General features: G+C 49.7%; 1 protein-coding gene and 1 pseudogene across 2 annotated transcripts in view; both read right to left on the reverse strand.

The window, feature by feature from the left end:
• Positions 1 to 24339, reverse strand: part of LOC144257827 (uncharacterized) — a 70309-nt gene that overhangs the window by 38514 nt on the left and 7456 nt on the right. Inside the window, exon 7 of the mRNA XM_077805997.1 lies at positions 21445 to 22089. Within this exon, the coding sequence (XP_077662123.1) occupies positions 21445 to 22089 (645 nt within the window). The remainder of the gene's footprint in view (positions 1 to 21444; positions 22090 to 24339) is intronic.
• LOC144258058 (E3 ubiquitin-protein ligase TRIM7-like) lies at positions 102 to 12540 on the reverse strand (annotated as a pseudogene). The gene is made up of 9 exons (XR_013344627.1): positions 12489 to 12540; positions 10323 to 10527; positions 10166 to 10221; positions 9418 to 9630; positions 8772 to 8794; positions 6896 to 7008; positions 6574 to 6606; positions 5867 to 5900; positions 102 to 167 (listed from the first exon to the last, which is right to left on the reverse strand). The product of XR_013344627.1 is annotated as an E3 ubiquitin-protein ligase TRIM7-like (transcript).

Raw genomic sequence — 24339 nt, forward strand, 5'->3', positions numbered from 1 at the left:
CGGCTGCCCCTCTGGCCAGTGCTGACTCTCATGCCCTTTTCTCCGCTCACGACTCCAGTGAACGTTCTTTTCAGATCTTTCTGGAAACATCCCGGGTGGTTCCCTGTGCTGTGTATCTCCCTGCTGAGAATTCTCCTCCTCGTTCCCACTCACTGCCCCATCACCTGCTGCAACAGAGAGAGAATTCAGGCATGAGTAGTGCCCTGCTCTGGGGAAGGGGGAACAAACCAAAATGGCTGCTGGAGAGTGGAAAAAATCAGGGGCGGACTCCTCCCGAACCTTTCCCCAGAGGAGAGAGGACAGGGTCAACCTGCCTCCAGGCCGGGGAAAGGGCAGCCAGGGAGGGAGCTATGCCGATGTCAGTGAGGGTGGGTGCGGAGCTGTTACCTCCTTCATGAGGATGCATCACATGCTGGGGACAACCCTAAACTCAGAGTTCACAGGGTCTTTATAGGGAATCCCAGCGTTCAGTGACAATGAGTCCTACAGAAGCTGAGACCAGTGCATATGCCCAGCCTGTCCCAGACAAAGGAATGTTGTTTTCCTGAGGCACCTTAGAGACTAACAAATTTATTTGAGAGCATAAGCATCCGACGAAGTGAGCTGTAGTCACGAATGCTTATGCACAAATAAATTTGTTAGTCTCTAAGGTGCCACAAGTCCTCCTTTTCTTTTTGTAGATACAGACTTACACGGCTGCTACTCTGAAACTTGTTTTCCTGTGTCTCCAATGGAAATTGAACCAGGTAATTCCTGGGAGGACAAAGAAAAGCAATCTACATATGCCATAAACCAAACTATCAAGCTAAACCAAGTGCGTGGTGGGGTGGGTGTGGGAGGCGAGACCATTTAGCACTCATGACGGGGAATGCAGCCTGCATACCAAGGAAGCCTTCCTGGCTCTTGGCACAGAGACAACAGACTCTGGGTCACATACCCAAAGGCAGACAGCCATTCTGGCATCCATTACCTAGGGGACAAAGGGGGAGCAGCACCCTTTGAGATCATGCAAAGTGGATCTTTTTGGCCTGAAAACCCAGGGTAGCTGGAATGGACTACAGCTGAGAAACCTGCTGAGACAATGATTGGAACTTGCTGACGTTTTAAGTTTGTGTCACGATAAAGAGTATTTCGTTTTGTTTTACCCGTAACCGTACCAGTGTCTTCTATTCTTATTTAGTATCATTGAAATCTCTGGTCTGTTAATAAACTTATTCTTGTTTTATTACAAAACTATCTCAGTGCTGTGTATTAAACTGAAGCGTGAAGTCATCAACTAAACTACCAGGCTAGCGTGGGCTGTGTCTCTTTGGAGGCAGTGAAATTAACGAGGTCTGTGAGCAGACAGGTTCAGTTTTGGGGCGACCCAGGACGGAAGGGCTGTTGGTGCCACCCTGCCAGGAGTAGCCAGGCTGGGGGAAGCCAGGGGGAGGCTGTCATGCTGTGAGCAGGCGGCTGAAGGCAGAGCTCTGATCCAAAGTGGCACAGCACAGAACCACCCAGGGTTCCAGGGCAGGCAGTGACAGAACCCCTACCCGTCTGGGTGAACCCCAAAAGCACCACACTGCTGTAGTAGGACAGGATTTTCACACAGCTTGCTACTTGACTGAGGTTTACACTCCAAACACAGTTTTATTATTTTCTATTTGTTTATTTCAATAGAACAAAACGAGGAATTTTAAAGTAAGCAACAGCAAAGTAATTGCAAAGTTACAACTGGCCAGATTGGAGGCTGATCACGCAAGTTACAGGTCTATTCGGGTCTATTTGGCACTTGTTAGGCCTCAGGTGGAGTCCTGTGTGTGTGTCCTATTTTGGTCAACGCTGTATAGAAAGGATGTAGAGAAACTGGAAAAGATCCAGAGGTGAGCAACAAAGATGATCAAAAGGATGGAATGCAGCCATATGAGCAAAGGCTGAAGGAATGGGGTATATTTAGTTTGGAAAAGAGGAGACTGAGGGGGGACATGATAGCGGTCTCCAAATACTTGAAAGGCTGCCATAAATAAGATGGAGAAAAGTTGTTCTCTCTTACCACAGAGGGCAGGACAAGAGGCAATGGGTTCAATTACAGCATAGCAGGTTTAGACTAAATCTCAGGAAAAACGTCCTCTCTGTAAGAACAGTAGGACAATGAAACAAACTGCCTAGGGAAGTCATGGAAGCTCCTTCACGGGAGGTTTTCAAAAAGAAGCAGGAGAGCCATCTGTCTTGGATGGTTTAGACACAACAAATCCTGCATCTTGGCAGGGGGTTAGACTAGATGACCCTTGTGTTCCCTTCTAACTCTATGATTCTATCATCAGAAAGATAAAGAGTGGGAAGCTGCGAAAACAGCATGTGGACACTAAAAATGGAAAGCCACACAGTGAGACAAAGAAAGTAAACACCAAACATGGGAAACGGACCAGAGAGCCAAACACTTAAGATGGGAGTTGACGAAGGAGACAAAGATACGATCAGAAAGAAGCTCAAGAAAAGGATAGAGAGAAGGTGTATAACCCGGACACAGTGAATAAGCATGGACAGATCTCAAAGCCCACAGGTACTTCTCTTCCCAAGGAACACCCAGATGGACAAACTATGCCCTACTTATGAAGAGTCAGATTGTATCGAGGAATGCCTTACTACTTTTGGGGAAAGGTGTGGAGGTTTATGACCAGTTATTCTACCTTTTTGCACACGAACATTTCACGAGAATACGCTCTGATGAAATCAGAGAAGCCATTGAGGATAAAACTTTAGGTTCTGTTCAGGAAGCAGCCAATCTGGCTGACTCCTATGTGCAAGCCAGAGCATCTAGTGAGCACAAGACACAGAAAAAAGGGCAGAAGTCCAGGGTAAATAAGGGATCCAGGTTTACCCCTGGAAAAAGGGAGGGGTTGAGAGCAATGTTCCCTCTAATTTTTTCTATCCATGTGTGGAATTAATTTTGTTATGTGCACCAATATTGAGGTAAAGTTTATTACATATAAGCAATAAACAGGGCCATCAAACTCACAGGGGTGGGATGGGGTGGGGAGATTGCTTAAATGCAAATCATTCTGTTTCCCCACAAACAGCAGTGGAGGAAAGAGCATGGAGCTTCTTTTACCACCGGACTCCATGTCACCTCACAGCTTGAATAAACTTGACTTTGAGGGGTGACCCTCAGAAGAATCCATTTCAAAGGTTACTGGTCTATAAAGATGGGGGGGCTGAACCTAAAGTGATAAGCAATTGAATCCACTGATTGTGGATTTTTATAATACAGTAATATTGTGTACAGAGTGAGCTCTTTTCTGACAGCTAATGACACTGGCGATTAATATCTTTGCGAAATGTCTGTATTAACACTGTATGAGTAAATATGGATACTCAACGATATTATGCTTTAACGTCTGTGGCCAAACAGGGAGAAGCCGATTCCCTCCGAGGCAGGAGAGAAGGCAGCTATCTACCTGTCTCCGCTGTAAATTAAGCATGGTAGAACCAAAACAACCTATTTACAAACAGGGGGGCGGAAACTCCACAGGAAGGGAATGAGGACATCCTGCCTCTTGAAACACTGAGCGCAAGAGCACACAAAAGGCAAAGTATGATAAAAATGCCTGTCGATGCTCTTTGGACGTGGGGGATTTAGTATTAGTGCGACAAAGACAAAAAGCAAACCTCCTAGGAGGAACCCTACGAAGTTGTAGAACAAGAGAATGACCCCCAAAGTAATGCGGCCCCACACTACGTGTTATTCTATGTTAATAGGCTTAGAGCCTGTCACAATAGAGAAGCAGGTGTGCTGTGAGGAAGGAAGGTCTGAGGCATCCTGAATGCCAGGGTGACTCGTCACTTGGCAGGACTGAAGTATGCACAGAGCTAACACGCACTCAGAAGGCAGAGATCTTGGCTGTTCTGCAAAGCTGCAAGCAAGTGTTCTCAAACATGCTCGGGATGATTCATAAAATATTCCATAGGATTGACACGGTGGGACCCCAGCCTGCCTCTAGCAGGGCATCCAGGTAATGTACAAAAACAAATTTGTGAAGAAGTACAAAATGCTGGATACAGGAAATTAAAGAGTCTGGCAGCTCTTGGGCCTCTCCTGTGATGTTGGTCCCCAAAAAAGCTAAGCTGCGAGGTATTGTGTTGATTCTAGAAAACAGAATGGTGTCACAGTCCCTGATGCATCCCGTAGGCCAGAGATGATGAGACGTTAGACACTTTGGGTGAAGCAAAATACCGTAGCACAATTCATCTCGTCAAATGGTATTGGCAGATTCCCTTGGACAACAATTGTGACAACCAGGATCCAGTCATGCCAAGGGGAGAACAGGAGATCCGAACCACAAAGAATAAGCAACTGAATCAACTGGTAGTCATCTTGATCGATCGGTCCTTCAGCGCTCATTTAGATTGCGCTGATCACAATAGTAGCTTTCCATTCTTCTCTTATCCTTCCTTCTCCAGGTGCGGCCATGTCTCTGCATGATAAAATCTTCCCATCTCTTTGGAGGTCGGCAGAGTGGTCATTTCAGTTCCCGTAGGTACCTCTCAGCGACAGCTACAGTTCATCGATTCTCAGTGAGCCTTGCTATATTCCCCTGCCCATTGCATTTTACTGTACCTGCTTTCAACAACGACATCCTGCACTCCACTCTGCTGTCTGATGATATCATTGGGGACTTGGTCCCTGATTAAAATCCCCAGAATTCTTCTTTTCATCGCCCTCTCCATTGCAGAGGAGTTGTTGCTCCTCTATCTCGGTAAGTGCCCATGTTTCGCTGCTGTATAACATTGCCGGCACTACTGTAGACTTGAAGAAGCTGGCACGTGTTGCCTTGTTGATTTTTCCTTGGAGAACATCCTTGATAGAATTGAATGCACGGCAGCCAGCTTCCTTTCTTTGCGACAGTTCGCCTTCCCAATCGTGGTGCATGTTAATTTCTTGGCCCAAACAGACGTATTGCTCAACAACTTCTATTTGTTCCCCCTTGACTATTATTTGGGCTTTTGGCAAGGCCTCAAACCGCATATATTTCGATTTAGAGCGGTTCATTTTCAGTCCGACTTGGCTGCTTTCTGTGTCGAGCCCTTACAGCATTTTCTGTCGTTTGATAGTGTTTCTGGCAATCAACACGCGATCATCCACGAATCTGAGGTGCTTTAACTGCTCTCCGTTGACACTGATTCCACCCTTCCAGTTCATCCACCTCATTACCATTCTGAGGCAGGCTGCACACAATGGTGTTGTGTATAAACATACGTCAAGTGAGGTGTTTTAGGAAAGCCTGTAATGCTCTGAATGTTATGGTCAGTAGGGTCTGTATACAGAGTCTGGTTATGGCTGCTGCTGGAGCAGCTCTGGGGCCAGTCACTGCTCGGTGGCCCCCGGCAGCTGGCCCCAAGGACTACCCGAGCAGCAGCCAGTGTGGCTGGCCCCGGGACCCGCCTGAGCAGTGGCCCAGAGGGTGGCCAGAGCAGCCTCTGCTCAGCATTCCCCAGCTGCTGGCTCCCTGTGGGCTCCCCACTAAGATTTAATCAGGGGTATTTATAGTAAAGGTCATGGACAGGTCACAGGCTGTGAATTTTTGGTTGTTGCCTGTGACCTGTCCATGACTTTTACTAAAAATACCCATGACTAAATCATAGCCTTAGTCGTGGCCCCCAGGAGGCTCAGGAAAGCCAGTCATGAGAGCCAGAAAATACTGAAAGTTTTATTAGGACCTAAATAAAGAAAATCTCATTGCCTCAGGCCCTGCGCACTCTTATCCCTCAAGGGCAGGGATTCTCTGTCAGCCTCTTGAAACACACACCGTGAAGGCTGAACACCCTTCCATAGGTCTGTTCTTACTTTTAGAGTAAATGTAAGAAAGTTGCAAAAATTCCTTACCTCAGATAGATTTCAAATTAGCAGCCGGGTTAGTCTGTATTCGCAAAAAGAAAAGGAGGACTTGTGGCACCTTGGAGACTAACAAATTTATTTAAGCATAAGCTTTCGTGAGCTAACAAATTGATTTGAGCATAGCTCACGAAAGCTTATGCTCAAATAAATTTGTTAGTCTCTAAGGTGCCACTAGTACTCCTTTTCTTTTTACCTCAGATAAAGAATCGCCAATGTGAAGTGTGAGAAACACTGATCTCACTAGCGAAGCCCCCTCCTCTTTCAGGATGAGCCCCTATACAACTCAGTGCCCTCTTCCCTTCCACAGCCAGTCTGTACACAGTATAGCAGCGCCATGTCTCATTCAGCATCAGTCTCGACAAGGGATAGCTTGGTTCCAGTCCCTCACTCCTGAGACTCTGCGGCCGCCCTGTGGCCTTTTTCAGTTGCTCATTAAAGCTGCAGACTGCCCCGCATATGGATGTTTCAGCCTCGTCTCCCCATTTCACACCCCTCAGGTTCTTGTTCCTTTCCTCAAAGGGAACTGCGCCTGTCAGCTCAGGATTCACTCTGACCCCCACCAGACATCACCTCAGGAGTGATCTGGGCAGTCACTGTTCCACCGCTTTCAGGTTTATTTCGGGCTGGAGGCAGCAATCCCCTGCCACTAACACGGTTCTTGGTCTGAAACCTCCCCATCAGAGACAGAAACGTACCTGTGTTGTTCTCCAGCTCCAGTCGCAGAGTCTCTGGGGAAGGAGAGGATGGGAGAGGTGAGAATCCAGGCCCTCGCGTTCATGGGCATATTCCTATTGGTTACTAACATGCCTGCTTTTCATTATGAGATGGTGACCCATAGCGAGGCTGATAACTCAGGCAGAGCCAGCCCCACAGGGCTACTCGCATGGGGAAGGGCAACTCCCTGAGCTGGAGCTCTGAGACGGAGCCCAGAGTCAGCGACATCACTATAGCCCTGACTCCTCCCCAGGGCGAGAATCCCTCTAACTAGAAGGGACCCTGCTGCAAACTCCAATTCACCTTTGAATCCCAGCAGCACCTCCTGCAGGATGGCACTTTTCAGAGAGAAATCGCTGAGTCTCTTCTCCAGCTCCGCAAACCCCGGCTCTGGCTTCTGAAACGGCCCATCCTCCCTGCTGAGGAAAGCAGGAAGGGTGAGACATGGGTCCGATCTCCAATCCCAGAAGCCCCCAAACTCCAGGAAACCTGCATCTGAGCTGTATCATCTGTGATGTCACCTGCCCACAGCTCTGTGCTCTCCATGGGCCCAGAGACATGGAGCCACTGAGGCACGGAATGGAGACAGGTTCTGGTGCCCTCTCTGGGACATGCTGGGGTGCTGAGCCACCCTCCACCCTGGGTTATTTCAGTAACAAGGGACACCAGCATTGGGATTATGTGGAAAGGGAGGAGACAGAGACGAAAGAGTGGTCGTATCCCATGTGCTCACAGTGCCCACAGACAGAGCCCAGGTCTTCCCCAGGAATTGAACCTGGACCATTTAATGCCAAAAGCCCTGAGAACTTCAGCTAAAGCAGTGACCCCAGGAGTGTCAGCCCCATTGGTGGAGAGCACTGTATCCCACTTTTTATCATTGTCCTTCGGCTAGGGCATAAACTGGGGACACCCAGGCACAAAGATCAAGGGGGGAATCTGCCCTTTTAATTACTCTTATTTATAAAGTCACAACTTTTTTCACTCAGAGGGAAAACACCCACTTCTGCTATTTCTACCCGGTTTCCCTGCCTTCCTGCGTCCTTGTCTTTGTGGGCTTGTCTACACTACACAGCTTTTAGGGACAGGCCGTGTCACTACAGCCATGCCACTAAAAGTCGCGCAGTGCGGCCATGGTTTGTCGGCTCTCCTCCCGCCAAAACACTTCCACCCCCAACCAGCGGCGTTTGCATTGTCGGCAGGAGAGCGCTCCTGCCAAGAACGTGCTCTTCACACTGGCCTTTGCCACGCAAAACTTTTGTCTTTCAGGCTTTTTTTTTTTACCACCTCTGAAAGACAGAAGTTTTGTTGTTCAGTTGCCAGTGTAGACATAGCTTGTGCCTCTCCTCTGATCTTCCCTCCCTAGAGCAACTCCCTATTCCTACCTCTCAAAGGCTTCACTCCCAGCCCCTCCGCTCAAGAGATCAGCAGTGGAATGTTTAATGTTGACCTTCAAGTGACATCATTACAGCTGACACACCAATGAGATTCACATGGGCCAGGGGAGTTCACACATCTCTGAGCCAGGGTTTCAGGCTGTTTCACAGACTCAGGCCTGGTCTGCACTCGAATATCAGGTGGTCTTAACTACATTGCTCAGGGGTGCGAAAAATCCACACCTCTGAGCAGTGCAGATAAGCCAACTTGAGTGCCCCGGTAGACAATGCTAAGTCTAACGAGGAAGCCTCCCATCAACCTACCTACTGCCTGTCGGGGGGGGGTGGATTACCTACGCCAATGGGACAACCCCTCCCGTCGCCATAGGGAGCGTCTACACTGAAACACTGCAGCAGCGCAGCTCCACCGTTTCAAGTGTAGACAAGCCCTCAGGAAGGCGGCATCGCCTCCCTTTGCAATTCGGAAGGTTTCTTTGCAACCGTGAAGACTGAAATCCGATTTTAAAAAGACAAAAGCTGAGATTCTGCACACTGTGAACACGTGACGTGGCCACATAAATACAGCAGCCAGGCTGGGTCTGGCCCACAGGCCCTATGTTTGCCAGCCCTCATTAGCTGTCAGATAGTAAGAGGCTCTTCTCTGTCCTGAGGCAGCCACTAAGGAAAGACGTGATCTCAGGCATTCAGCCAGTGTGTCACAGTGGGGGAAGCGCCGTCGGCAGTGGAATTCCAATTCTAAACCATCGCTTTCCAATCGAACGCGGGAAATGGAGCCCAGGACGTACCTGCTCTCAGTGCATCCCGCACCCTGCAGAGGCGGAGAAAGAAGAGGCTGTCAATGGGCCTGTCCCAGACTGGGGTGGCCTCCTGCTCTGCAGGGGAGTCACCACTGGAGCCCCGGGTATTTGGGGAATTTCAGACACTTGGGTTCACAATCAGAGAACAGCTGGGACATCTCCCTCCCCCACAGCTGGGACATCTGCCCCCAGCAACCCCAGAAGTCCCTCCTAGGAGGTCACTGTTGGGGAAAGTCTCTCCCCAGGCACTTTACAGGAAGAGAATATTCCCCCTAGTGCTGAGAGCTCCCCCAAGTCCCCTCACACCACTGAACCCACTAACCTGGGACAACATGGGACCTTGGGCCTGGCGGGGGGAGGGTGGGCTGGGAAGTTCACCCTCAAAGTGCAAATGCAGACAGACATTTACAGGGCAGGAGAGTCGGTCTTGGGGCTACAGCACCCAGGACTCCCAGGTCCCATCCCTGGCTCTGACACAGACTCACTGTGTGACTGTGGGCAGGACTGTGCTCCGTCCTGTGCCTCACTTTCCCCTTTGTACAATAGGGATAATGTTCCTGACCCCACCTTGTGAGGTGCATTGGGGTCTAGGGCTGAGAAGCAGCGTATTACCACTGCCATAAGCCAGTCTGACCTGTGGGGATTGGCTGCTCGGCTGCTGCTGCCCCTTCCCTCCGAGCAGGGAAATCTCCCCAGACAGTCTGGAGACACCTTCATCCCTTCTCTTGACAATGGCTCTGGCTAGCTCTTCCAGCTGGGACAGCAGGAGCTGCTCCTGCTCCTCCAGAAACCCTCGCAGCTCCTTCCACTCCGCAACGATCTTCTGCCGCTCGGCTTCAGTCTGTTTCTGCAACCCAGGGAGAGGGCAGCTCGGTAAGAGGGGAGAATCAGAACTGTGCCTCCCAGCAGATGGGGGAGTTATTTACCAGAACACACTGTTGATGCGGCGGGTGACGGGAGTTCAGTTAGGCCAGGAAGGGTGGAGGAAGGAGGGTGGGATGAGCTGTCCATGGCTAACAGGAGGGGCTTTTCTCCCAAAACCCCACCAAATTGCACTCAACCAAACTCTTCTTCTGCCCACCCACATTTCCTGTCCTTCGCCCCCGTCTCCTCTAGGCGCTAGAAAGGAACCCTGGTCACTATAATTTCTGACCAGCCCTTGGGCTGGGTCTCTCCAGGCCACAGACTGACACTCTCCTGCCCAGCAGCTTCTTGGACCCTAAACACATCATGTTGCTCCCACGTCTGACCCTGCCCTCTCCCTGGGCTCCAGTGGGGATGCTTTCCTGGCTGAGGCTGGCTGGATGGGCCCTGCGTTTGGTGTCACTCAGGGCACTCTGGTCCCAGGCAAACCTGAGGGGAAAGGGGCTCTGGGCACCTACCAGCAGCTCCGCGCTTTGTCTCTCCTCCTCGGCTTTTTGCAGACAGGCCAGATGCTCTCCCGGTGCCTCCTGGAAGAAGCGGGGTGGGATGTTACAAACTGCTCGAAAGTGCCTCAGAGCTTTCAGATTTCAGGGTCAAATCCTGCACTGCACATGCCTGTCCAGAACTCCTGGGACTCCGACTTTCTTGCCAGATACAGTTCTGCCTCAGTGAGGAAGATCTCAGGGGCAGTGAGAGCGGGACCAGGTTTTCCAAGAAAGACACAGGACACCCTGGTGAAGTGCCGGGTGCAGCCCAAACCTCAGCCCCAAATATTCCCCAGCCCCACCCACATCCCAAACAACCATAAGAACGGCCATACTAGGTCAGACCAAAGGCCCATCTAGCCCAGTATCCTGTCTTCCAACAGTGGCCAATGCCAGATGCCCCAGAGGGAATGAACAGAACAGCTCATCATCAAATGATCCATCCCCTGTTGCGCATTCTCAGCTTCTGGCAAACAGAGGTGAGGGACACCATCCCTGCCCATTCTAGCTAATAGCCATTGATGGATCTGTCCTCCGTGAACTTATCTAGTTCTTTTTTGAACTATTATAGTCTTGGCCTTCACAACATCCTCTGGCAAGGAGTTCCACAGGTTGACTGTGCATTGTGTGAAAAAAATATTTCCTTTTGTTAGTTTTAAATCTGCCGTCTATTAATTTCATTTGGTGAGCCCTAGTTCTTGTGTTATGAGAAGGAGTAAATAACACTTCCTTATTTACTTTCTCCACACCAGTCATAATTTTACAGACCTCTATCCTATCCCCTCTTAGTCGTCTCTTTTCCAAGCTGAAAAGTCTCAGTTTTATTAATCTTTCCTCATACAAAAGCCGTTCCATACCTCTAACCATTGAATCTTTTCCAATACATCTTTTTTGAGATGGGGCGACCACATCTGCAAGCAGTATTCAAGATGTGGGCGTACCATGGATTTATATAGAGGCAACATGATATTTTCTGTCTTAATATCTATCCCTTTCTTAATGATTCCCAAGATTCTGTTTGCTTTTTTTGATTGCCGCTGCACACTGAGTGGATGATTTCAGAGAACTATCCCCAATGACCCAAGATCTCTTTTTTGAGTGGTAACAACTAATTTAGACCCCATCATTTTATATGTATAGTTGGGATTATGTGTTCTAATGTGCATTACTTTGCATTTATCAACATTGAATGTCATCTGCCATTTTGTTGTCCAGTCACCCAGTTTTGAGAGATCCTTTTCTGGCTCTTCGCAGTCTGCCTGGGACTTGAATAGTTTTGTATCATTTGCAAATTTTACCATCTCATTGTTTACCCCTTTTCCCAGATCATTTATGAATATGTTGAATAGGTCTGTCCCTGGGGGACTATTTACCTCTCTCCATTCTGAAAACTGACCATTTATTCCTTCCCTTTGTTTCCCATCTTTTAACCAGTTACCAGTCTATGAGAGGACCTTCCCTCTTATCCCATGACAGCTTACTTTGCTTAAGAGCCTTTGGTGAGGGACCTTGTCAAAGGCTTTCTGAAAATCAAAGTACACTATATCCACTGGATGCCCCTTGTCCACATGCTTGTTGATCCCCCTCAAAGAATTCTAGTAGATTGGTGAGGCATGATTTCCCTTTACAAAAACCATGTTGACTTTTCCCCAACAAATTATGTTCATCTGTGCGTCTGACAATTCTGTTCCTTACTATAATTTCAACCAGTTTGCCTGGTACTGAAGTCAGGTTTACTGGCCTGTAATAGCTGGGATCACCTCTGGAGCCCTTTTTAATAATTGGTGTCACATTAGCTATTCTCCAGTCATTTGGTACAGAAGCTGATTTTGGTACAGAAGCTGATTTAACTACTACAGTTAGTAGTTCTGCCATTTCACATTTGAGGTCCTTCAGAACTCCTGGGTAAATACCATCTGGTCCTGGTGACTTATTACTGTTTAGTTTATCAGTTTATTCCAAAACCTCCTCTAATGACACCTCAATCTGGGACAGTGCCTCAGATTTGTCACCTAAAAAGAATGGCTCAGGTTTGGGAATCTCCCTCACGTTCTCAGCCGTGAAGACCAATGCAAAGAATTCATTTAGTTTCTCTGAAATGGCCTTGCCGTCCTTGAGTGCTCCTTTAGCACTAGTCCAGTGGCCCCACTGGTTGTTTAGCAGACTTCCTGCTTCTGATATATTTTTTAAAAAATTGCTGTTACTTTTTGAGTCTTTGGCTAGTTGTTCTTCAAATTCTTTTTTGGCCTTCCTAGTTATATTTTTACACTTCATTTGACAGAGTTTATGCTCCTTTCTAACTTCCCCAGCTCCAACCGCAACATACCCAATGTGCCGGATCTGAACATGGACCCCCTCAAACCAAATACCCCCAAACCACACACATCCCAACACCCCAGCTCTGACCCCTGCACACACACTGGAACACCCCCAAGGCCCAGCTTTGAACTTCCCCCCATCTACAGACCCCTCACACCAACAGATCCCAAAGTCTGGCTCTGACTCCCCCCAAACCCAAGCAGCCCCACAATCCCCAGCTCCAGCTGTTCTTCCCACATAAGAACATTAGAAGGGCCATACTGAGTCAGACCAATGGTCCACCTAGCCCAGTATCCTGTCTCTGACAGTGGCCGGTGTCAGATGCTTCAGAGTGAATGAACAGAACCGGGCGATTATCACGAGATCCACTCCCTGTCATCCAGTCCCAGCTTCTGGCAGAGTTTAGGGACACCTGGAGCTGGGGGAGGGCATGTCCCTGACTATCTTGGCTAACAGCCATTCACCAGCCTGTCTCCCCTGAATTTATCTAATGTCTTTGCGGGAACCCAGTTGTATTTTTGGCCTTCACAACATCCCATGGCAACGAGCTCCCCAGGCTGATTATGCCTTGTGTGAAGAAGTACTTCCTTGTGTTTGTTTTAAACCTGCTGCCTGTTAATTTCAACGGGTGACTCCTGGTTCTTGTGTTGCATGAAGAGTAAATAGCATTTCCCTAGTCACTTTCTCCAAACCATCCATGATTTGATAGACCTCTATCATATTCCACCCCCCCCCCCCAGTCATCTCTTTTCCAAGCTGAAAGTCTCAGGGTCTTTTCAATCTCTCCCCAGTGGGAAGCTGTTCCATGCCCCTCCTCACTTGTATTGCCCTTCTCTGCACCTTTCCCAATTCTCAAACATCTTTTGGAGATGGGATGACCTGATCTGCCTGCAGCGTTCACCAGGGACCAGCAACGTGGCCCTACATGGACACAAGCGTTGGGGGCAAAAATGTCGAAGTCCGTGGTCATTTTTCAAGGAACGTTGAATGACCCGAATGACATAACCCTCCCCCCCGCCCCCGTCCGTCCGTCCGTCACTGAGCAGGGTCATTTTGTCAAGTTTCCCTCAGCAACAGGGTGGTGCCGACCCCTGGTGCTCCAGGTGTGGACGCTCCCTGGTCCCTGTCCCGGCATCGGGGCTTGTCTGGCTCGTTCCCCGTCCCGTCCCCTGGCCCCGGACACCCCGTTACTTCCCCGGCTGCGGGGAGCGCGGGGAGATCTGCCCCCAGAGCCCCCCAGCAACCCCGGATCTGCCCCGGCGACACCTGATCTGCCCCCACAGCCCCCCCAAGAGACCCCGGATCTGCCCCCAGAGCCCCCCCAAGAGACCCCGGATCTGCCCACAGAGCCCCCCAGCAACCCCGGATCTGCCCCCGGAGCCTCCCCGGCAACCCCGGATCTGCCCCCAGAGCCCCCCCCAAGAGACCCCGGATCTGCCCCCAGAACCCCCCCCCAAGAGACCCCGGATCTGCCCCCAGAGCCCCCCCCAAGGGACCCCGGATCTGCCCCCAAAGGCCCCCCGTGACCCCGGGTCTGCCCCCCCAGTGACCCCGGATCTGCCCCCAGAGACCCCGGATCTGGCCCCGGCCGCGCGGCCCCGGCCCACCTCGCTGCCCCGCGACCGGCGGGGCCGGAGCAGGCGCCGCGCTGGGCCCCCGGCCCCGGCCATGGCTCCCCGGCGGAACAAAGGGCTGCGGGGGGGCGGGAGCGGCGGCTTCGCCCCGGATTGGCCCGGCGGCGGGTGGGGCCGGCGCAGGGGGGTTCGTGACGCTCGGTCACTCCAGCTCCCGAGAGAGGAACCCGGAGCCCGGCTCGGCGGGGCGGGGGATCTCGGGGGTCTCGCCCCGCAGCGGGGCCGGTTCCAGCGGGGGAAAGTCCCTGCGAGGCAGCCCGGCCGGGGAGAGCGGCTGGTGCTGGGAGAACAGAGCGGAGACCGGGCAGCGGTCCCAAGCTGGCTTGGCGGCGGCTGCCATCCAGGGGGTTGAGAGACCCCGGGGGAAGCGCTGGGGCCGGGCAGGAAAGTGACTGAATGGGCCCAGGGCCCTCGGATCTCGCCGCCCCTGGGAGCCTGCTCCCCTGGGATAATGATGCTGCAGGAGGGATTGGAGCTGCATGAACTCCAGTGATCAGCCCCTGCTCCCCGCTCCAGCCAGGACCTGCTCCAGGGGCAAAACTCAGGGAGTCAGGTAGCAAACGGGAGGGAACCTGCTCAGACCGGCTTCACAGGGACCGTGACACAGCCCTTTCCTGCACCCACAAGGTCCTGCTCTGGACCAATCCCTGGGAGGACCCCTTCAGTGTGCCAGGCTCCCTTAGGGTCTCACCCTGTCACTAGGGCAAGCTCCTGGGCTTCACCGCCTCCTTCAGCCAAACCTCGGAGCCGTCAGCACCCCTGCTGGGCACCGTGAGCTCCCTGCCTTGGCCACCTGGCCGAGACTTGTACCCCCAAGGCAGCAAGGCACCCCACCTTCAGCCTGTGCAGTGACAAAGTGGGAAAAGCAGTCGGGTTTATTAGCTGTCTGCAGCACACAGTAGACACTCCTTGAGCTACAGGAGGAAGTGGCTAGGCCGAGGAGCATCCGTGCCCATGAGGAATTCCTCGAGAGTATTCATGTGAAGGCATCCAAGGCTGAGGAAGCTATCCAGCTACAGAGGACTTCTGTCACACTACCGGGGGAGGAGGATATGGCTCTGTCACAGGGAGGACACTGGCTGCTGGTTACTTCTGGTGGCTAGCCGTGCTCCACCCCTACTCCCAACCTCCCCACCCTGGTGATGGAAAACTGTTATGTTGCCCTGGCAACGAGTGATGGGGAATCACCCCAAAGGAGGAGGAGGCGAAGCCATGTACTCCTAAGTTTGGGAGGATCTGCTAAGCAGAGATGGGGTCCACCTATAGAGGAAGGGGAAGAGCATATTTGGATACAGACTGGCTAACCTAATGAGGAGGGCTTTAAACTAGGTTTGAAGGGGGAAGGTGACCAAAGCCCACAGGTAAGTAAAAAACATGGAGACCTGGGAGAAGGGTTGGCATTTGGTGGGAGAATGGGCTGGTACAGGAGGGATAAGGGAGAGACAAGATAGAACTGGGGGTGGGGAAATCAAATCAGTATCTTAGATGTCTGTATGCTAATGCAAGAAGTATGGGGAATAAGCAGGAAGAATTCAAAATGCTAGTAAATAAACACAACTATGACATAGTTGGCATCACAGAGACTTAGTGGGATAATACGCATGACTGGAATATTGGTAGAGAAGGGTACAGCTTGCTCAGGAAGGACTGGCAGGGGGAAAGAGAGGTGTTGCATTATATATTAAAATGAAATGGAGTACTTGTGGCACCTTAGAGACTAACCAATTTATTTGAGCATGAGCTTTCGTGAGCTATAGCTCACTTCATCAGATGCATACTGTGGAAACTGCAGCAGACTTTATATATACACAGAGAATATGAAACAATACCTCCTCCCACCCCACTGTCCTGCTGGTAATAGCTTATCTAAAGTAATCGTCAGGTTAGGCCATTTCCAGCACAAATCCAGGTTTTCTCACCCTCCACCCCCCCACACAAATTCACTCTCCTGCTGGTGATAGCCCATCCAAAGTGACAACTCTTTACACAATGTGCATGATAATGAAGTTAGGCCATTTCCTGCACAAATCCAGGTTCTCTCACTCCCTCACCCCCCTCCAAAAACCCACCCCCATACATACACAGACTCACTCTCCTGCTGGTAATAGCTCGTCCAAACTGACCACTCTCCAAGTTTAAATCCAAGTTAAACCAGAACATCTGGGGGGGGGGGGGTAGGAAAAAACAAGGATTTAACAAGGAAAAAACTTGGATTTAAACTTGGAGAGTGGTCAGTTTGGACGAGCTATTACCAGCAGGAGAGTGAGTCTGTGTATGTATGGGGGTGGGTTTTTGGAGGGGGGTGAGGGAGTGAGAGAACCTGGATTTGTGCAGGAAATGGCCTAACTTCATTATCATGCACATTGTGTAAAGAGTTGTCACTTTGGATGGGCTATCACCAGCAGGAGAGTGAATTTGTGTGGGGGGGTGGAGGGTGAGAAAACCTGGATTTGTGCTGGAAATGGCCTAACCTGACGATTACTTTAGATAAGCTATTACCAGCAGGACAGTGGGGTGGGAGGAGGTATTGTTTCATATTCTCTGTGTATATATAAAGTCTGCTGCAGTTTCCACAGTATGCATCTGATGAAGTGAGCTATAGCTCACGAAAGCTCATGCTCAAATAAATTGGTTAGTCTCTAAGGTGCCACAAGTACTCCATTTCTTTTTGCGAATACAGACTAACACGGCTGTTACTCTGAAACCTATATTAAAATGGATACACTTCGACTGAGGTTGAGATGGAAATAGGAGACAGACTTGCTGAAAGTCTCTGGGTAAGGATAAAAGGGGTAAAAAACAAGGGTGATGTCATGGTAGGGGTCTACTACAGACCACTTAACCAGGAAGAAGAGGCGGATGAGGCTTTCTTTAAACAACTAACAAAATCATCCAATGCCAGGACTTGGTGGTGATGGGGGACTTCAGTTACTCAGACATCTGTTGGGACAATAACACCGCAGGGCACAAGTTATCCAACAACTTCCTGGAATGTATTGGAGACAACTTTTTATTTCAGGAGGTAGAGAAAGCTACTGGGGAGAGGCTGAGGGAGTTTGCAGGCTGGAATCCTGCATCTTGCAGTCACTTTCTAGTCCTATGGGTCTATGAGTCTATAACAGGGTGGGCAAACGTTTTGGCCCAAGGGCCACATCATGGAGGGCCATGGTAGGGAAGGATGTGCCTCCCCAAACAGCCTGGCCCCCACCCCCTATTCGCCCCTCCCAGTTCCCGCCCCCTTACTGTCCCCCTCAGAACTCCCAACCCATCCAACCCCCCCTGCTCCTTGACCCCTGACCGCCCCCTGCCGGGACCCCAGCCTATATCCAACCCCCCTGCTCCCTGTCCCCTGACTGCCCTGACCCATATGCACACCCCCATCCCCTGACAGGCCCCCCGGGACTCCATGCCTATCACCCCCCCCACCCCATTCCCCACCCCTGCTTGCCTCCCCGCTGAACCTTCACCCCATCCAACCGCCCCTGCTCCCCGTCCCCTGACTGCCCCCCCTTGCTTTTCATCACCAGTTTTAATGTCAAATCAGGCCCTCCAGGGCACCTGTGCAGCCCCATTGTCTTCAGCAGATCCTGCCCTGGTGGAAGAGGCTGGAACTTAGCTACCATTTCTGTGGATGATGCACCAGAAGGAGCAGACTCCAGCTCCCTCTCCCTTAGCCTCTGTGGGTGGATGGGAGTGAAGACCTGGGTTTTGTCCCTGTAGCAGGCAGATCTGACTCTGCGCTACAGGAGCAGGTGAGTTCGAAGGGCCCGTACTTGCAAAGAATGCCGGGATGTCTTTGGAGAATTCGCCTGCACTAAAGACACACATTGCTCTAAATTAAAATTTGAAGTAACCCCACTAATTGCTCCACCCAGGAAAACTAACTAGATTGCAGGCCCTGGTTCTCATGGGAGACTTTTTATCCCAAGGGGAGTCTCTGACACACTTAAAACCAAATGTACTGCTTCAGGTAGGATAAACAAACAGATTTATTAACTACAAAAGATAGATTTTAAGTGATTATAAGACAAAGCACAAGAAGTCAGATTTGGTCAAATGAAATAAAAGCTCTGTTCCTGGAGAGTTTTGCCTGGGCTTGTTTTAAGCCATGAGGACACATTTTCAGCCTCATAACTATATACATGATATTACAACCTATAACATCACTATAACAACAATGCTCAGTGCATCATGAACCTTCCGAAGACACCCAACATGACAAACTTTGCATTAGATACAATACAATCATATTATAAGGATGAACATGGGAGTGCAGCGTGTTCCCCCAAGATACAGAGTGTCACACTGGGCCCTCCAAAAAGCCACAAAATGCCAAAACATCCCAGGCCTCAAAAAAATCTCAAAACTTCCAGTTCCTCCAAAAATCCCCAAAACTTCATGGCCTCCATAAATCCCAAAATCCCCAGGGCCTGAGAAAATTCCCCAAATCTCAAGTTCCTTGCGGCTAGAAAATAAAAATAAAATATAAAATAAAAATCCCAAAACTCAGTGGGGCTAATTTTTATTCTTATATTCAAATTCTGTTTGTATTCCTGCTAATTCTGAAAATACACTATGCTACTATATAAGTTAGCATAAGAACACAATCATTTCACTTTCAGTGGTGCTTCTGTATTTTCTGCTGAGAAAGCTCTAACAATCATCATCATAAATGAAGAGGCTCTCATATTTGCATATGGTCTATCACATGCTCTGTCTAGTTTAAGGAACGTGGGGAGGGCCCCCCAAAATTCTTTAATCCGGATCTGCCTGGGCCACAACTGTTTTGGGAACCAAATATTTTGCCTAGTTCCAACTCACTTACTGTGAAATTCTCTCCCAAGATCATCTGACACGATATTGACCCAACCAACTTAACAACAGTGTGATCATATCCAATTACTTCAGCTGGTTGCATCATTTGTGGTGTACTGATGTTCAACATTTCAATATGGAGATTTAAAATACACTACTAGTTCCTCGGTAGCATGCACAATAAATTGGAGTATTCTCTCCCGGTGACTGAAATAATTTCCTCTATGTCACCGTGGAGGGATGGGAAAAAAAACACAAGACTATTTTAGCAAATGGTAATCTGTTTCGAAGTCCCTAATAAATCTGATCTACATTCTGCCCAACAAAATATCCAGTTACGTGACCAAACGGCATTCAGGAAAGAGAGAAAAATCCATAATGCAGAGAAATTTGACAATTATGGTGTAATACACTATGAAATTCCAGAGGAGGTTATATATTATGATTCAAAAGTCAGGAGGACAAATTCTTCCACTGCGTTCTCCTATGATCCATTCAAACCTGCTTCACTCAACACCACCTCATTATTATTTTCAAACGTTTTAGCATCCTTGAATTGGGGAAAAACAGGCAGCCTTTCCATCCGCTCAGCAGGAAAAAGCCCCAAAGTCACTTTTTCAAGAACTGGAAACTGGGATTTAAGATCAGAACGATCACTCTGGCTTTGGGATCCACTCAAATTTCCCCTCTACGTCTGTGACACTTTAATCTCCAGTGCTTACAAGTATGTGATTCCTAAGCACAGAGAGCGAAGAACAGTGTGTCACATGACACTTGGGAGGTGGAGGGACAGAATAAATTCTAAAGCCGGAGTGGTGAGGGAGTATCATGGTGCTGATGGGGAAGGAAAGAATCCCTCCAATCCACCCCGTCTCCTTTGTGTATCACAGGCAGAAATGACACTATTTTTTTGTCTCCCTGAGCCTTCTCTTTGTTATAAATATATGTTAAATGAGAAAAATGGTACAAAAATAACAACTTTTGAGCACTACCTAGAGAAAGTGAGAATAACAAGGAGTGAGACAATCTGTCCACAAAGGGTGAACTCAGTTACTCTGACAATCACTCTGCTAGTGGGGGAACAATAATACTCCTGGGGGAATTCTGCGCCACTGTGCGGTGCAGAATTTTGCAGAAATTAATGTTTTTTGCACATAATTTCCTTTCCCCTACAGAGAAATGGGCTGCAATGCTGCTGGCCACCAGCAGGGGCTGCTGGACCCGGATGAGCCCTGCTTGCACACAGAAGACACTGTGGGGGTGGGGAGGACCAGGGGAAAGAGTAGAGAGTTTCCGGCAGCTGCAGTTCCCCGCACGCCCAAGGGAAGGGGAGGGTGGTGTGCAGGAAACTCCACACAAGCCTGGGACCCAGCAACAGGCCGTTTCTCCCTGTGGATTCCTAGCCAATAGGGGGCTGGTGTCTGAGCTGGGAGGGCCACAGCTAGGCTCTGGGTGGTAGGGGGATGGGTGCCTGGGCTGGGAGGGGGCCACAGCTGGGCTTTGCATGGGAGGCGGGCTGGTGTCCAGCATAGGGGGGCCATGGCTGGTCTTGGGGGGGAAGAAGAGCTGGTGTCTGACCTGGGGGTGGGTGGGTGGGAGGGGACCTGGTGTCTGGCTTGTGGGGGCCATGGCTGGGCTCTGGAAGGAGAGGAGGTGGGTGTCTGGGCTGGGAGGGCCTGTGGCTGGACTCGGGAGTGGGACATGGGGGGGTAGGGGGTGTCTGCCCCCCCCATCCTCCCCAGCTGGGCTCTGGGCGGTGCGGGCAGAGAAACTGGAACCGGGTTATCATAGGCGTTTCTTTAATTCTCTGCTCCTGGGGGAAATTTTGTGTGTGTCTGTATTGTTACAGTCATTCTTGCTGACAGGTACTTTGAAATAAGTTACCAAAATAATTGAAACTGGCATGATCATGTAGTGTTATTTTGACAAATAAAATTTGCAGAATTTTCAAATATTGTGTGCAGAATTTTTATTTTTTTGGCACAGAATTCCCGCAGGAGTAAATATAAATGTGATGCTTAGGGTTGTCTGAACTAGGAAGAGTGATGGAGGTCAGGTCAGCTTAAGGAGAAATGTGCTAGCTAACCCCAACCACTTTACCAGAGCTGCTAACTCCATGGAAAACCCTCACAGAGACAAGGTCCGAGTAGATTTTACCTCTATGTAGCTAGTTGAGGTCACCCCTCTCTCCCTATCTGGGACTGATGGACATTCCTGTCAGGAGGGACACACACTCCCATGACTTACAGAATATCAAGGAATTCACAGAAAGGACGATGGGCTTCACCCCAAAGAAGGGTGAGCGGCAAAAGCAGGCAACTCACCTGAGGGAGCTGAGGGACCACAGTGAAGCAAATGGTGCAAACAGCTTTAAAGGTCACTATGTGGGAAATAGCAAATGTATTATTAAAAAAAACCCCAACCTTTTCAGCCAGCCCTAGCCAAGCTATTTATGGGGTTACTTTCCCTTGTAGATCCTCTGATGTGTAATAAGGTGCGAGTTCTGATTGAAACTTTTCCCACACCCTGAGCATTTAAAGGGTCTGTCTCCCGTGTGGATTGTCTCATGTCTAATAAGGTCTGAGCTCCGAGTGAAGCTTTTCCCGCACTCTGAGCATCTGTAGGGTCTCTCCCCCACGTGGGTTCTCTGATGCTGAGTAAGGTTTGAGCTGTCAGTGAAGCTTTTCCCACAATCATGGCATTTAAAGGGTCTATTTCCCGTGTGGATTCTCCAATGTTTAATAAGGTTTGAACGCTGATTGAAGCTTTTCCCACACTCTGAACATTTATATGGTCTGTTCCCTGTGTGGATTCTCCAGTGCGTAATAAGCTTTGAGTGACTACTGAAGGTTTTCCCACACTCAGTGCAGGTGTTCTTTCTCTCTCCTGTGGGGATTCTCTGCTGAGCTGCTGTTTCCTGCAGGTCCTTGCCACTTCCCCGACAATCCCCCGGCTGATTTCCCGGCTGCCTCTCTGGCCAGTGCTGACTCTCATGACCTTTTCTCCGCTCACGACTCCAGTGAACGTTCTTTTCAGATCTTTCTAAAAACATCCCGGGTGGTTCCCTGTGCTGTGTATCTCCCTGCGGAGGATTCTCCTCCTCGTTCTCACTCACTGCCCCATCACCTGCTGCAACAGAGAGAGAATCCAGGCATGAGTAGTCCCCTGCTCTGGGGAAGGGGGAACAAACCAAAATGGCTGCTGGAGAGATGGAAAAAATCAGGGGCGGACTCCTCCCGAACCTTTCCCCAGAGGAGAGAGGACAGGGTCAACCTGCCTCCAGGCCGGGGGAAGGGCAGCCAGGGAGGGAGCTATGCCGATGTCAGTGAGGGTGGGTGCGAAGCTGTGACCTCCTTCATGAGGATGCATCACATGCTGGGGACAATCCTAAACGCAGAGTTCACAGGGTCTTTATAGGGAATCCCAGCTCTTTTCATTACACACAAAGAAGTTTTGAGTTAGTTTAACTCATTCCCATCTGTGCAATCAGCTCCCAGGATCTCTTTGCTCTGAGCCCGGGAGAGCCAGCACCCACAGCTCTTCCCCTTGTTCCAGCTGGAAGAACACATTAGACTTGGAAACTGGAAACCCTGCTCAGGGGAAGAAAATAAGTGACAGCAGGTGAATTTGTGGGATATTTGTGACAATGTTCTATTATTTAACGTAAACTTATTTAAAGCAGTAAAATCCCAGAGCCAGCTCCCTCGGCGCTCAAAGCTGCAGGATACTCAGCTAATGGGGAGACTTTAACTATCCACATCTCTGCTGGGAACACTCACAGCCAGACAATAGAGGGGAACCTAAAATACGGAGAACACATTCCTATGTCTCAGAAAGAGGGAGCTCCAGCCAGAGGGGACATCACCCTAGATCCAGTTCTCACTGACAGTGAGGCGCCCAGTGACAATGAGTCCTACAGAAGCTGAGACCAGTGACCATGAGCTGGAGGGGTTTCAGCACAGTAAGGGATGGGAGGGAGTGGGGGTGTCAATGAATGCAGCAGTGCAGAGTGAACAGATGTCAGGAAATCTAGTGAGTGAGGTGCAGTGGGAGGGAGTATTAAAATTCCCCAGTGTGTGGAACATGGCTGGGAAATTACAGAATATAATTCAGGAGCAACAGACTCTTATTTTCTCTGCGAAAGGAGAATGTGAGAAACAAGAATCGGGCCATGTGGCCTCAGGCAGGACTGGCTCAAAGATCCAAGGAGCCTGCAGGGAAGAGAGACTGTGGCTGCTGCAGATGGGGAGGGGGAAGCAACATTCTCTGAGTCCCCAGAAGTCTCTTAACCACGTTGTGACATAATCAAGGAAGTGCCCATTTGTGCTGGGGAAGGGATTGCGAGGGGGGAATGTAAGGACTCAGAACGGTGTCTGCAGTCTCAGTGGGTAGGGAAGGGCATCTGTGGGGGGAAGTGAGTGATGGAGAGAGGACAAGAGATAAGAATGTGTGAAAAAAATATGGAAAAGAAAGTGAAAGTGGACTAAAGTAAATGGAGGGTAGGCTCCAAAGCAATGGGGCCTGGGCAGAGATTCTGTGTTAACGGGCTAGGATCCTTTGCAGCTCCAGATCCCCCAAATCTCCCCTTCCCTTTGTAGCCCATGCAGCCCTTAGCGTCCTCTGGCAGAGGGCACACCAAACTGTGACTCATCTCAGGCCGACACCCTTTGTCCCAACACACTGTTGTCATTATCAGTACTAAAAGTTGTCATGTAAAGTATCATATGCAACCAGGTAACGTGCCAGTCATTAATAGGACTGTGTGCTTTACGTACTGGTCACGTGTAAAGAATTATAGGCATGTGCTGAAAAGGTTTTTCAAATGTGTTTTATAAGCAGTGAATACACCCAGCCTGTCCCAGACAAAGGAATGTTGTTTTCCTGTGGCACCTTAGAGACTAACAAATTTATTTGAGCATAAGCATCCTATAAAGGGAGCTGTAGGTCACAAATGCTTATGCACAAATACATTTGTTAGTCTCTAAGGTGCCACAAGTCCTCCTTTTCTTTCTGTGGATACAGACTTACACGGCTGCTACTCTGAAACTTGTTTTCCTGTGTCTCCAATGGAAATTGAACCAGGTAATTCCTGGGAGGACAAAGAAAAGCAATCTACATATGCCATTGTCATAAATATAAAGGGAAGGGTAAACCCCTTTGAAATCCCTCCTGGCCAGGGGAAAGCTCCTCTCACCTGTAAAGGGTTAAGAAGCTAAAGGTAACCTCGCTGGCACCTGACCAAAATGACCAATGAGGAGACAAGATACTTTCAAAAGCTGGGAGGAGGGAGAGAAACAAAGGGTCTGTCTCTGTCTGTATGCTGGTTTCTGCAGGGGATAGACCAGGAATGGAGTCTTAGAACTTTTAGTAAGTAATCTA

Source organism: Eretmochelys imbricata, chromosome 27 (assembly GCF_965152235.1).
Source record: "Eretmochelys imbricata isolate rEreImb1 chromosome 27, rEreImb1.hap1, whole genome shotgun sequence".
Taxonomy (NCBI): domain Eukaryota; kingdom Metazoa; phylum Chordata; order Testudines; family Cheloniidae; genus Eretmochelys; species Eretmochelys imbricata.